Source organism: Erythrolamprus reginae, chromosome 2 (assembly GCF_031021105.1).
Source record: "Erythrolamprus reginae isolate rEryReg1 chromosome 2, rEryReg1.hap1, whole genome shotgun sequence".
In the NCBI taxonomy this organism is placed as follows: Eukaryota; Metazoa; Chordata; class Lepidosauria; order Squamata; family Dipsadidae; genus Erythrolamprus; species Erythrolamprus reginae.
The window spans coordinates 98,922,639-98,936,418 of record NC_091951.1 but is presented as its reverse complement, the minus strand read 5'-3'; the positions used below and the strand labels follow the sequence as shown (position 1 = coordinate 98,936,418).

The 13,780-nt window shown below is 44.0% G+C and overlaps 2 protein-coding genes across 11 annotated transcripts in view; one reads left to right on the top strand and one right to left on the bottom strand.

The window, feature by feature from the left end:
• Positions 1-13,780, bottom strand: part of RGS14 (regulator of G protein signaling 14) — a 93,559-nt gene that overhangs the window by 70,556 nt on the left and 9,223 nt on the right. The window lies entirely within an intron of this gene.
• Positions 1-13,780, top strand: part of LOC139160707 (uncharacterized WD repeat-containing protein alr3466-like) — a 40,134-nt gene that overhangs the window by 18,463 nt on the left and 7,891 nt on the right. For 2 of the 10 annotated variants that reach the window (XM_070738907.1, XM_070738906.1), the window contains 7 exons: positions 135-243; positions 1,080-1,176; positions 1,748-1,842; positions 3,463-3,587; positions 5,093-5,297; positions 5,531-5,643; positions 5,745-5,838. In XM_070738907.1, the coding sequence (XP_070595008.1) occupies positions 135-243; positions 1,080-1,176; positions 1,748-1,842; positions 3,463-3,587; positions 5,093-5,297; positions 5,531-5,643; positions 5,745-5,838 (838 nt within the window). Of the gene's footprint in view, positions 1-134; positions 244-1,079; positions 1,177-1,747; positions 1,843-3,462; positions 3,588-3,644; positions 3,778-5,092; positions 5,298-5,530; positions 5,839-6,157; positions 7,154-13,780 lie in introns of those variants that run through there. The other 8 variants (XM_070738908.1, XR_011557996.1, XR_011557995.1 and 5 more) reach the window with 8 other exon arrangements.

The following is a 13,780-nucleotide window of genomic DNA, read 5'->3' as shown; positions in this document are numbered from 1 at the left end:
AACAATCCACACCTTCTTAGCTGCTTGGGGTGGGGGTGGCATATGTGCAAGAAAAAGGAGGGGAAAGTTGGGGCTGAATTTTCTTAGATGCTGATTTAGGGCAGCTTTGATAACCAAACCTTGGTCCTTGGCAGGGTCATCTTTGTTGAACAGCTGGATGTTCTAGTGATGTCAGCAACTAACGGGAATATTTATCTCTGGGAGTTTGAGATCTTCATCCCAGGGGCTGAGCCCATTGTCCAGGTAAGAGCAAAGTCTTCTTCTTGTGACTGGATGGAAGGCAGTCAAAGTCACATCTTTGTCAGCCATCTTCAAAGAGTAATGACTTTACCTTCCTACATAGGAAAGCTACATCAGACAGATAGACATATAGCTTTAGGAGAGGGTGGGCATAACAGCAACAACAACAACAAGTTGGAAGGGACCTTGGAGGTCTTCTAGTCTAACCCACTGCTTAGGCAGGAAACCCTACACTACTTCAGACAGATTGCTATCCAACATCTGCTTAAAAACTCCCAGTATTAGACATTCACAACTTCTGGAGGCAAGCTGTTCTACTGATTAATTGTTCTAACTGTCAGAAAATTTCTCCTTAGTTCTAAGTTACTTCTCTCCTTGTTTAGTTTCCACCCATTGCTTCCTGTTCTACCCTCAAGTGCTTTGGAGAATAGGTTGACTCCTTCTTTGTGGCAATCCCTGAGATACTGGAACATTGCAAGAATAGTTGACTCTGAACAAAGGAATAATGATTAGAGGAATATGTGGCCTAACTAGTAATTTGGACTTTCTCCCAAGGACCACAAACTGTTTACTTTAACATCTGTGGAATTGGAAACTATTCCCTGACTTGATAAACGTAATAATCTACATATTTGGACTTCAATTCCTACACTTCCTAGTTATTATAGACATGCTGCCATAGTAACTAGAAATTGTAGGACTTTTAAGTTCAACAAATCTAGTAATCATAAGGTTGGTGAAGGTTGCAATAAACTCTGGGGTACATAATAACAATATCCAGGCGGATTTATTGCAAAAAAGGATTCAGGAACTCTTTGATATTTTCCTTTGTGCTACAGCAAAATACATCTGCCTTGGATCAAGACTCCCAAACACTAGGAAAAGATTGTGCCCAAGATGAGATGGTTTGTGGCCCTTCAAGCAGCTGTATATCAGGTAAAAATAAGTCAGAATGGGGTAGAAATTTAGAGATATCCCAAAAGTAGCATTGAATGATCTATTGCTGTCCAAAGGCAACTGTAAATGTGGACTATTCTCAATTATCTGAGCTATTTTGAATGAAACAGGGTGACCAAAAGACCTGAACAAAGAAAAAAAAACCAGGGCCTCTAGAACGTATTGGGGTTTTTTTTGTTTTTGTTAGATTGATCAAACAGATCTAGTGACTAAATTAGATGATGGTGGGCTTGATGAGGCATAGGAACTACAAGATACTACAAATGTATGGCACTATAGTTTTCTTTTACATGTGACTTTGAGAATTCTTCCCTGCTCTTCATTGATGTATACCTTCTGTTTATGATTTGCAACCTGCAAATTATTTTGCAGGTTGTCACTGCCAGGCTAACGTTTCTGTATTTTTAAAAAGGCCCATGGGTGGAAAAATAAAATATAAATCAAATTGATATTCATTAAAACAGCAGGGTCAGTTCAGTTTCATCATGGTGGAGTGATCTCTCCTTTCTCTTTTCCATCCACTGTTTTTCCTTGTCATTACTTTAAATAGATCTCATATGCAGAATAGTATTTTGTGGGCACAGAGGCATGATTACAGCACTTGCACTGGTGACCAATGAGAATGGTATTCACGCCCCTTATCTGGTAAGTGGAGGGTTGGAGAAAGATTATGTAAGCTAGAGGCGTCCTCCTCGATCCACAGCTCACATTAGAGAACCATTTTTCAGCTGGCGAGGGGGGCGTTTGCCCAGGTTTGCCTGGTGCACCACTTGCGGCCCTATCTGGACTGGGACTCACTGCTGACAGTCGCTCATACCCTCATCACCCTGTAACTTTCTCTACATGGGGCTACCTTTGAAAAGTGTTCGGAGACTTCAGATCGTGCAGAATGCAGTTGCAAGAGTAATCATGGGCTTCCCTAAATATGCCCATGTTACACCAACACTCCGCAGTCTGCATTGGTTACCGATCAGTCTCCAGTCACAATTCAAAGTGTTGGTTATGACCTATAAAGCCCTTCATGGCATCGGACCAGAATATCTCTGGGACCACCTTCTGCTGCACGAATCCCAGTGGCCGGTTAGGTCCCACAGAGTTGGCCTTCTCTGAGTCCCGTCAACTAAACAATGTCGTTTGGCGGGACCCAGGGGAAGAGCCTTCTCTATGGCGGCCCCGGCCCTCTGGAACCAGCTCCCCCCAGAGATCAGAATTGCCCCCACCCTCCTCGCCTTTCGTAAGCTCCTTAAAACCCACCTCTGGCATCAGGCATGGGGGAACTGAGATATTCCTTCCCCCTAGGCCTATACAATTTATGCATGGTATGTTTGTGTGTATGTTTCATTTTTAATAAGGGTTTTTTAGTGGTTTTAAATATTAGATTTGTTACATGCTGTTTTTATTATTGTTGTTAGCAACTCCGAGTCTACGGAGAGGGGCGGCATACAAATCTAATAAATCTAATAAATTAAATAAATAAATAAATGATTTTCATTGTTCCTGCTGGTCTCCCACTTGATGAATCTTTTACCTTAGAATGGCTTTGAACTAGATGCCTTTCATTATATATTTAGTGTACAGTATGACATTATCCAGGAGACTGCAGTGCTAATACAAGTAGTCCTTGACCTGCAAACACAATTGAGCCCAAAATTTATAAATATAATGTTGCCAAGCATCTGAATTTACATCATGTGACCATGAAGATGCTGCTACGGTCAGAAGTGTGAAAAATTGTCAAAGTTACTTTTTTTCAGTAACATTGAACCATCACTAAGTGAAATGTTGTAAAGCGAGGACTACCTGTAGTTGTTTGGTTGCATAAGACTGCTAATCTGTTTGGTTCACGTTTGAGCGCTTAGGCAGAAGTGCACCTCATGGGGGCGGACTAGCTCAGCCCTATCCTTTTCATAAAGGATACTGTACCCACAAAGCAAGCATTGTATACTCTATAACAGGGGTCTCCAACCTTAGCAACTTTAAGACCTGTGGACTTCAACTCCCAGAATTCCTCAGCCAGCAAATCTGGCTGAGGAATTCTGGGAGTTGAAGTCCACAGGTTTTAAAGTTGCTAAGGTTGGAGAGCCTTGCTCTATAAAGCAGGACCCATAACCCTCTTTCCAGCAATCTCTTCATTTGGTGAGAAGGGAGAGAGTGGGAGTAGAGACAGCCTTCAAGAAAGGAAGGTATGAAAGAAAGTGAGGGGGATCGGTGTAAAGGGGGCAGAGCCCTAAGAGCAGGTTCTCACCTGGCCACTTTTCATTACAGCTCAGTGGGGGATGGGATGGAAGGCTGTGCCTCTGGGATCTTCAAAAGCGCTCCTTTCAAAACGCCTTCTCCAATCTGCCTGGGGACGACGGGCCTATCCTGGATGTGGCCTGTTCCCAGAATAGGTGGGTAAACCTTCCTGCATTGATTTGATAAACGAAACTGCTCCAATGTGCTCTCAGATGTTGGAAGGAAACGTCATCTGGGAGAAGGAAGCTAGAAATAACATGGAGGCTGCTTGGGAAGGAAGTTTATTGATGAGCAGAACCACAGCATGCAGTTCTGGGACAGCTGACAAAAAGGAGTTGAGATTGGGTGGGTTTTTCATACTTTCTTGATTCCTATGGAGTCATCTAGGGGTCATGGCTGGCCCTATAGCACAGGTGTCAAACTTGAGATGTCACGTTGTTATCCCTTTTTCCCTCTTTGCTAAACCAGGGATGGGCATGGCCGCCTTTGACAACCCTGCTCTATAGGCAAAAGGGGAAATCCAAATCATAGGTGTTTGTCTGAGCTAATCTTGTCAACCTTTGGTTTGCATGATTGTTTTGTTTATCTGGAGTTTCTGTCTGACCCAGTCTTTCAGAATGGATGATCAAATCTGCATTTCTAAAAGCTGGCCTCCTCAGTTGATGCTTGAGGCTGGGGCTGCTTTCTGCCTCCCTTAAGATTTTTTCCCCCATTTCTCCTTTAGGGGAAATATTCTATCCTGCCTTTTTTATTTTTAAAAAACTTTAAAAAAAAATAAAAAATTGTTTTTTCCCAGCCCATATGAATTTAGATATTACTGTAATGTGTTTATTTCTCTGAAAAATTTTCTATCTAATTTTGTAAATGCCATCTGAAATAAGTAAAGCCATCTGGGTAAAATGTTGGACTTTATAACTGCGATTCTCCCGATTAATGATAACTGCATTCTTCCCCATCTTCCTAAATCTTGCTTCATTTTGTGGAACAATTTGGAGTAACTATCTCCTTTAATGAAGAGTGTCTAGCTGTTAGCCAGAGCCCTAAATATTTGGGGGTTTTAGTTGCTTATAAACCTGTTTTCTCAACTATTTCCCTGATCTGAGTTTGAGTACAATTTTTAGTTAATATTTTTGTTTTATCTTTGTTGATTTTAAATCCTGCAACTTTTTCCAATAATTCTATTTTGTTAAGTAATTGTGTTGCCGATTCTGTCTGATCTTCTAAAAAATAAAACACCAGGCCATCTATGAAAGACTGGGTTTTGTAGATTTCTTTTTTGACTTCAGTTCCCCTAATTTCATTGTTCTTTCTGATTTAATATTTCAATTGCAAGAATAAATAATAAGGGGGATGGCATCTATCCTGCCTTTTTAATGTTCTCCCAAATATTCCATTCTCTAAAAGTGGGTGGGTTGCTGGCTTTCTACAGAGAAAAATTTAATCTTCTTAAAGTTTAAATTGGATGCATAAGTAGAGGATTAAAAAGTATTTTCCATGGCAATACGGACAGTAGCACACATAAGAAGTACAAGTCCCTGCATGGCTAACTCAGGAATTCTGGGAGTTGAAGTCCATAGGTCATAAAGTTGCTATAGTTGCCCACCTGTCAGAGACTAATAATCTGAGTTTGCTAAGGTTCTGTTATCCTTGCTATTCATAGCTTACACCCCTGTGCTCCTGAAAGGAGGGAATTTGCCTTTTCTACCAGCACTGGAGTTTTTATCTGCGCTTTCAATTTTCATTGTGCTGATCTGGAGCTCCTGGCTGAACTCCGTGGGCACAAAATCACAGTCCTAGCCCTGGCATGGCACCCGCAACAAAACAAATGGGTCACAGGTGCGGAAGATGGCACCATTCAACTCTGGGTAAGTAACGTTCATGTAAATGATAGGTAGACAGTAGAAAAAACAATTTAGCCCTTACAGACCTATCATGATTTTCTGACTAAATGCAAATAGTTCCACCTGATGATGATTAGAGAATCAAAGGTCACAACAGAATTTCAAAAATTGTATTTGCATAGTGAGGTATATCACTGAAGTTGGGGAATAAGTGTCTTCCTTGATGGTGGAATTTGTTTTTAATCTGGTTCACCTAGAGTAAAGATGGTGGATGTTGTGTGCGGAACATAAAAGCCCCTAGAGGGATCACCTGTATTTGCATTGACCAGATCAATGGATGTATTATGGCAGGAGACCACGATACTATCAGGTAGCCCACAGGGTGAGGCACTTGGTAATAAGGGAAGCGGAAACAAAGAAGGACAGCTTATCCTTGAACAGGTTTGCATCTCTGCCTTTTTCTATTTGCAGGATTTATGACCCCAACTCTGGACAACTGGTGCAAAGTTACACAGGACATCAAGATTCTATCAAGGGTCTCATCCACATCCCAGAAATGAAGCAGGTAGGAGGGCCATTATTATTATTATTATTATTATTATTATTATTATTATTATTATTATCATTTATTAGATTTGTATGCCGCCCCTCTCCATAGACTCGGGGCGGCTCACAACAGTATGGCCATGTCCTTGAGATACGCCCAATTGGAATTTAGGCTGGGGTCAGTCTTTGACCTACAATTGGATGGAAGACCAATACAGTTGGCAAACTCATGAGATAAGGACTGTGGGCAATCAGTATGTTTTATCCAGTTTTTGGAGCCTTGTAGAGAGCGTTACCACTGCTACTCCCAACTTACTTTCTTCTTTGATTTTCTGCAGTATGTGTCAGTTTCACTGGACGGCACAGCACGGGTATGGAAGGCCTACCAACAAGGGGGCTAGCCCAAGTCCCAGACAACTGGCAACATTATTATCCTACATACCATCTAGAATCCGGATTCTGTCAAACTTTTATTATGGCCTTTGGTCCAGAGAACACAGCAATAAAATACACAAACCTGTAATTATTAATAAAAGTTTAAAGTAAAAATACTACAGGGCAGCACAGATTCTAGAGAGCTATCTCCAGATGAGTATAAACATTTGCTGAAAAGGGATATTTTTATACCCTCAGCACCACTCAAGGCTGCAGAGGATAGTGAAACCAACCTGGCCAAGGTAAAAGCTCAATGAAACTTCAGAATTAGAATTGAAAAGAGATCAAGATGATGGCCCTTGCATATTTGAGAGGAGTGCATTAACTGTAGGGTGGGATAATAGATCTAAAACTGTCTTGAAATTCATTGTCCCAGATATGTTGTTTGAGACGACTCCTGGCATTTTAAAATATTAATGGACAGAGACTTTCCAAAGAGAGTCTTAAGCACTAGCGTTTGCTATTAGCTTTTCTTAGCCAAGTTGATTTTAAATGATTGTTAGAGCACCATTAGGAGCAGACCCACAGGATAAGAAAATCAATTTTAACAGAAATTGAGAAAGATCACACTTGCTCAAAGAATGAATTTATTGGTAATGTCACATTGACACAGGATACATGCCATATAAGGAACCTTGGAATTGCACTGCAAGATATTTATATGTTATGTGCCTGTTCTTTTGAGGTCATTGATTTGATTTCTGTGAATTTGAAAAAAAAAATCCACAGATCTGCTGATTCTAATTGTTTCAGATTGTATGTCTGCAATATTTCCTGTCCTTTCTTAGTCCCTTATTTTCTCTCTCCTTACCCTATTATCTTTACTATATACACAGAAAATAAATTATTTTTGAAAAACCAATCTTTGTAAATAAAATAAAGGAAGCTACATAAATACATGAAAGAGTTGTGTGGATATTGGGAAGTGGATAATTAATATAGAATTTTTCCCATGACTATGTTCTCTAAAATAAAATATGAACTTAAAGGCAACAAACGATTTGTACATTCGTCAAGACTAAGGGAGGAACTACAAAAAGACAAACATGGTCACTGAGACATCTTAGACTTATGTTCATATTCTAAGAAACTGTAGATCCTAGCAAGGAAAAAATGTGCAAAGCACCATTTGAAGGACCATTTTTGCAAAAACATTGTTTGTCATCACCCAGCACATTATGGTGATAGAAAGCCTGTGTTTGTTAATGTTAGCTTGAGTGATGCTATAAACTGGAGCTGCATAATCAGAATGTTTAGTGCTGGTATGTGTTCCTGGGCTATTAGATATTTGCTATAAAAAAGTAACTAGGCAAAACTCCTTGTCTGATCTGTTTTGCTTTCAGACAAATTGTATTTCCCATCTTTAGATATACTATATTTTCTATGTAAGAAAAGCATTTCTTCAAGTTAGTATTCAAGCACACTTACTAGTAATTATTCATAACATATACCATAATTATACAAGCATGATGACTATTACTTTAGATTGGAACTATCATGGATGAATCTGTCCATTTGAAATACACTGCTCAAAAAAATAAAGGGAACACTCAAATAACACATCCTAGATCTGAATGAATGAAATATTCTCATTGAATACTTTGTTCTGTACAAAGTTGAATATGCAGAATAGCATGTGAAATTGATTGTCAGTGTTGTTTCCTAAGTGGGCAGTTTGATTTCACAGAAGTTTGATTTACTTGTAGTTATATTGTCTTGTTTAAGTGTTCCCCTTATTTTTTTGAGCAGTGCACATTACTCTGTGGCTTTTAATGTTACAATGCAAATTTCCACCAAGCACTGAAATAATACTCTAAGTTGGCTCTGTTGGCAGTTTCTCCATTTACCTTTGACATCTGCCCTGCTTTCCACGGTGTCTCATAAGTTTAAGGCACTTTCCAGGGTACCAGGATCGTGTTCTTGTTTGGGAACTATTAACATTTGACAGCTGCATCCTGGCATTCAGTGCCATATCCTTATTGGGAAGTTTCCATTTGGATTATTTTGAGAACAGAGCTAATTGTGGAGTTTTCAGGGAACATTACATAGCCTTTGTGACAAACTAAAAACTACCCACTAAGACAAACGATTCATGTTCATGCACACTGGTGCTATTCCTTCAAACTGTATTAATGCTTACATAACTTGGTTACTTTTCAAAACTGATAACTCTTCCAATAATTAAGGGGGAAATATTAAATAAAACTATTCTTCCTTTTCCATAATTTTGAATAGCAGTTGTTTGCAACTGACATGGGTTGTAAACGTCAGAAATTGTACCTATTGGCTTTCAGGAAGAATTCCCATCTTCTTAAAAATGATCAGTGTTGCTGGTTAGGTAGCCTTACCACCATTCATTCACTTGCACCTCTTGGGGTGGGGGACTTTACACATCGGTGAAGAGGCATGACTTTCTATTGGGCAGGTGGTGAAACCAGATTTATTTCTCTTTATAGATATTATGCAATAGCTTTAAAAAATCACTAATCAATTTATTGTCATTTCATTTGTAAAAACCTGATACCATTTTTTCTAGATTTGCCATTAGTTTATGCCGGAACTTCATTCTAAGGCACTGATGCACTCTCTTAAGCTTTGCTATTTCCAGGAGATAAAAGATATATGACTATTCTTAGAATCTGCAAATGCTGCCCAATTATTCCCAATGTATTATCAATACAGATCCCACCATTATTATTATTTTATGATTAAGTTCCTTTCCAGTCTCGGAAAACAATAATCAAAGCAATTGGATAGAGATCAATTTGTCTTCAATTGTGAAAAGTTGTGAGATGGTATTCCAGATAAGAACAAGCAGGTACCAAGGAATGGGAATTACTCCTAGTGTACAGTATTACTAAAATGTTGAAAAAATGAATGGTATTTTTGCCCAAATACAAAGTAACCAACTGTAGTGAAAGAGTACTATGAAACAAATTGCAACATACTGTATAAGCTGGATAATATTGCTTGAGCCAACACAAGTCGAAAACACTACTTTTGGTGTTAACGTGGCAAAAATTGGCAGGGAATGCCTTTCCAATGGTATCCACTATCCCAGACTACATATTGAGCAGGTCTAAGAAGCATTTGAATGGTAGTCTTCGTCTTCTGAAGTAAGAATATGATTTCTCATAGTAGCTTCGAACATACTTTGAACATAAGTACTTCTGCACGAGGTTCACAATGAAATGTCTTACCTATCCTTTCCCAATTCATGATCTTCAAAGATCCACATTCAGGATACCAAGGACATTATTTTCCTATCTCATTTACCAGAATCCTAAATTGACTATCAGAAACGGACCCACCGAATTTCTGTACTAAATACTTGAGTTCTTGAACATGCTTTTTCTGGGCATGAGATAGATTGCAACCCATACTCACCACGAAGAGGGGTCCTTAGAGCAGTGTTTCCCAATCTTGGCAACTTGAAGTTATCTGGACTTCAACTCCCAGAGGGGAATTGTGGGAGTTGAAGTCCAAATATCTTCAAGTTGCCAAGGTTGGGAAACACTGCCTTAGAGGACAAAGCTGCACCTTGGGGTCTATTCCAGATGATGATGAGCAGGGTAGAGGCTTCTTAAGAGGTCCTTGTGACGGGGGTCAGATGTGGTAATCATGGACATGGAGACATGATTTCTGAGCAAAGCTTTTCCAAGCTAAGAAGTTCTCTCTCAGCTGAGAAGCCTCCTGCTTGTACAGCTGTGTTTATTCTTATAGCAAACTTCTTGGGTACACAATTACAATGATTGACTTACCCCCAAAGATAGCCAACTAGTAACAAGTTAACATACAGGCAGATCATGCCAAGGTACAGGTGAGTGTGTGATGCTAGTTTTAACCTTTGCTCTTAAACAGAACAATAGAATAATCTGTATTCTAAATAGAATAGGCATTGAGACTTCCTCTATCTGATTGGACGAGAACAACCCATCCTGAATGCTGGCTCCAACCAGGATGGAGAAGAGCTGAGGAAGTAATCTGTACTCTAAATAGGAGAGGGCAATCGGATGACAGCAAACAAATCACTCTAGCTGTAATAGGATAGTTGTTCTTTTTTTTGAAAGAAAATAAATTTTAAGAGTTTGAATATCTTAAAGAGCCTTTAATAAAAATCTTTAATAAAAACATATCGGCAGGAGCTAGCAAGAAAAGGAAAGATTGAAAGGGATAACAGAGAGCTGGGAACATTTATTTTTATTACTACACTGTGTGCACAAGTATTAGACAAGTATTTTGACCATGCCATTTTTATGTCTATTTTCCACCTCCAAGTTGTATACTGTAAACTGAAAAGATTAATAGGTACAGTGGTACCTCAAGATACGAACCCCTCGTCTTACGAACAATTCGTGATACGAACCCGGGGTTCAGAAAAATTTTGCCTCTTCTTACGAACTTTTTTCAAGTTACGAACGCCAAACCCGAACTTCCGGGTTCGGCATTGGGAGGCTCCTGGGAAGCCCCCGGGCTGTTTTAAAAGGTGACCGCCGGGCTGGGGGGCTTCCCAGCAACCTCCCGAATCCCGAACTTTTGCCGAACTTCCAGGTTCGGGGTTCGGGGGGGTGCTGGGAAGCCCCCCAGCCCGGCGGTCACCTTTTAAAACAGCCGGGCGGCTTCTCAGGAGCCTCCCAACGCCGAACGCGGAAGTTCGGGTTTGGCGTTTGGCTTCCGGAGGCTCCTGGGAAGCCCCCCGGCTGTTTTAAAAGGTCACAGCCAGGCTGGGGCGCTTGCCAGCAGCCCCGACTCCCTGCCGCTCGCCCATGGCCGGCAGAAGATCGCTCTTGCCCGGCTTCCGCGCGAGGCATCAGGTCAGCATTCTGTGGGGCGGGCGGCGGGGAAGCCGGCGGCTGTGGCAGCTGCTGCAGGAGGCTTTCCCCCTCCTCGTCCGCCGCCCGCCCGCCCAGAATGCTGACCTGATGCCTCGCGGGGAAGCCAGGCAAGAGCGATCTTCTGCCGGCCATGGGCGAGCTACAATAAGCTTCCACGCCCTCGCCCGTGCCTGGCGGGAGGTGAAGAGTGCTTTGCCCAGTGCAAAGTTGACAGCAAGCAGCTCCGCAGTCCCCAAAGGAGGCTTAACCCCGCCCCTCTGTCCCACCCCTCGCCCGTATCCGGCATAACTTCCTCCTGCCTATCCCCGCTCTTCTGCCGGCCACGGGCGAGGGGTGGGACAGAGGGGTGGGGGTTAAGCCTCCTTTCGGGACTGCGGAGCTGCTTGCTGTCAACTTTGCACTGGGCAAAGCACTCTTCAGCTCCCGCCAGGCACGGGCGAAAGGCGAGGAAGCCTATTGTAGCAGCTGCCACAGCGGAGACATTTGGGGTTTTGGCTGGGGGGGGGGAGGGGAAGGCAGGAGGTCCGGCCCTTCATTTGCCCTCCCAGCAAAAGACAAAGCCGCACAGCTCCGCATCGCCGAAGGAGGCTTAACCCCACCCCTCTGTCCCACCCCTCGGCCGTGGCCGGCAGAAGAGCGGGGATAGGCAGGAGGAAGTTATGCCGGATACGGCCGAGGGGTGGGACAGAGTGGTGGGGTTAAGCCTCCTTCGGCGATGCGGAGCTGCGCGGCTTTGCCTTTTGCTGGGAGGGCAAATGAAGGGCCGGACCTCCTGCCTTCCCCTCCCTCCCCAGCCAAAACCCCAAATGTCTCCGCTGTGGCAGCTGCTACAATAGGCTTCCTCGCCTTTCGCCTGTTTCAGCTTTCCATCTATCCACGTCACTTCGCCGCTAAATCGTATGGCAGCAAACAATCTTTGGGGTTTTCGCTGGGGGGAGAAGTAGGACCTTCCTAACTTCCTCCCCCCCCCCAGCGAAAACCCCAAAGATTGTTTGCTGCCACACGATTTAGCGGCGAAGTGACGTGAAGGGATGGAAAGCTGAAACCGGGCTGTTTCAGCTTTCCATCCATCCACGTCACTTTGCTGCTAAATCGTATGGCAGCAAACAATCTTTGGGGTTTTCGCTGGGGGGAGAAGTAGGACCTTCCTAACTTCCTCCCCCCCCCAGCGAAAACCCCAAAGATTGTTTGCTGCCACACGATTTAGCGGCGAAGTGACGTGAAGGGATGGAAAGCTGAAACCGGGCTGTTTCAGCTTTCCATCCATCCACGTCACTTTGCTGCTAAATCGTATGGCAGCAAACAATCTTTGGGGTTTTCGCTGGGGGGAGAAGTAGGACCTTCCTAACTTCCTCCCCCCCCCCCCAGCGAAAACCCCAAAGATTGTTTGCTGCCACACGATTTAGCGGCGAAGTGACGTGAAGGGATGGAAAGCTGAAACCGGGCTGTTTCAGCTTTCCATCCATCCACGTCACTTTGCTGCTAAATCGTATGGCAGCAAACAATCTTTGGGGTTTTCGCTGGGGGGAGAAGTAGGACCTTCCTAACTTCCTCCCCCCCCCCAGCGAAAACCCCAAAGATTGTTTGCTGCCACACGATTTAGCGGCGAAGTGACGTGAAGGGATGGAAAGCTGAAACCGGGCTGTTTCAGCTTTCCATCCATCCACGTCACTTTGCTGCTAAATCGTATGGCAGCAAACAATCTTTGGGGTTTTCGCTGGGGGGAGAGGTAGGACCTTCCTAACTTCCTCCCCCCCCAGCGAAAACCCCAAAGATTGTTTGCTGCCACACGATTTAGCGGCGAAGTGACGTGAAGGGATGGAAAGCTGAAACCGGGCTGTTTCAGCTTTCCATCCATCCACGTCACTTTGCTGCTAAATCGTGTGGCAGCAAACAATCTTTGGGGTTTTCGCTGGGGGGGGGGGAGGAAGTTAGGAAGGTCCTACTGTCTCCTCCCCCAGCCAAAAACACAAAGCCAGGCAGCCTCCAGCCGCCAAAGGAGCCTCCTGATTCTCCCCGCGGAAGGCTCCATTCTGTTCCCTGCCAGCCCGATTGAGGGGCCGGCAGGAGGAAAGCGAATGCCTCTCTTCGTTGCACTGCCTGGCTGGCAGCGGAAGATGTAAACGAGCCCACGGGGCCGGTCTCCGTGGCCGGCAGGGAACAGAATGGAGCCTTCCGTGGCGTCTGCCTGCTGGGCTGGTAAGGGGGGGAACCGAGCCCAGCCCCGTGGCATTCGCTTTCCTCCCGCCCGCAGCCGACTGATCGTGGGCGGCTTCCCGATCTCGGAGAGCTTCCTGGGCATGAAAGCTCGCGAATGCAACAAGGACGAAAGCCAGGAAGCTCTCCGAGATCGGGAAGGAGCCCACGGTCAGATGGCTGCGTGCGGGAGGAAAGCGAATGCCTTTCTTTGTTGCGCTTCCACCAGCATGGCCTGGCTGGCAGCGGAAGATGTAACCGAGCTCACGGGGCTGGGCTCGGCTCCCCCTCTTACCAGCCCAGCAGGCAGCCGCCATGGAAGGCTCCGTTCCCTGTCGGCCACGGAGACCGGCCCCCGTGGGCTCGTTTACATCTTCCGCTGCCAGCCAGGCAGCGCAACGAAGAGAGGCATTCGCTTTCCTCCCGCCGGCCCCTCAATCAGGCCGGTAGGGAACAGAATGGAACCAGCCCAGAAGCAATAGACGCAGGATCGGG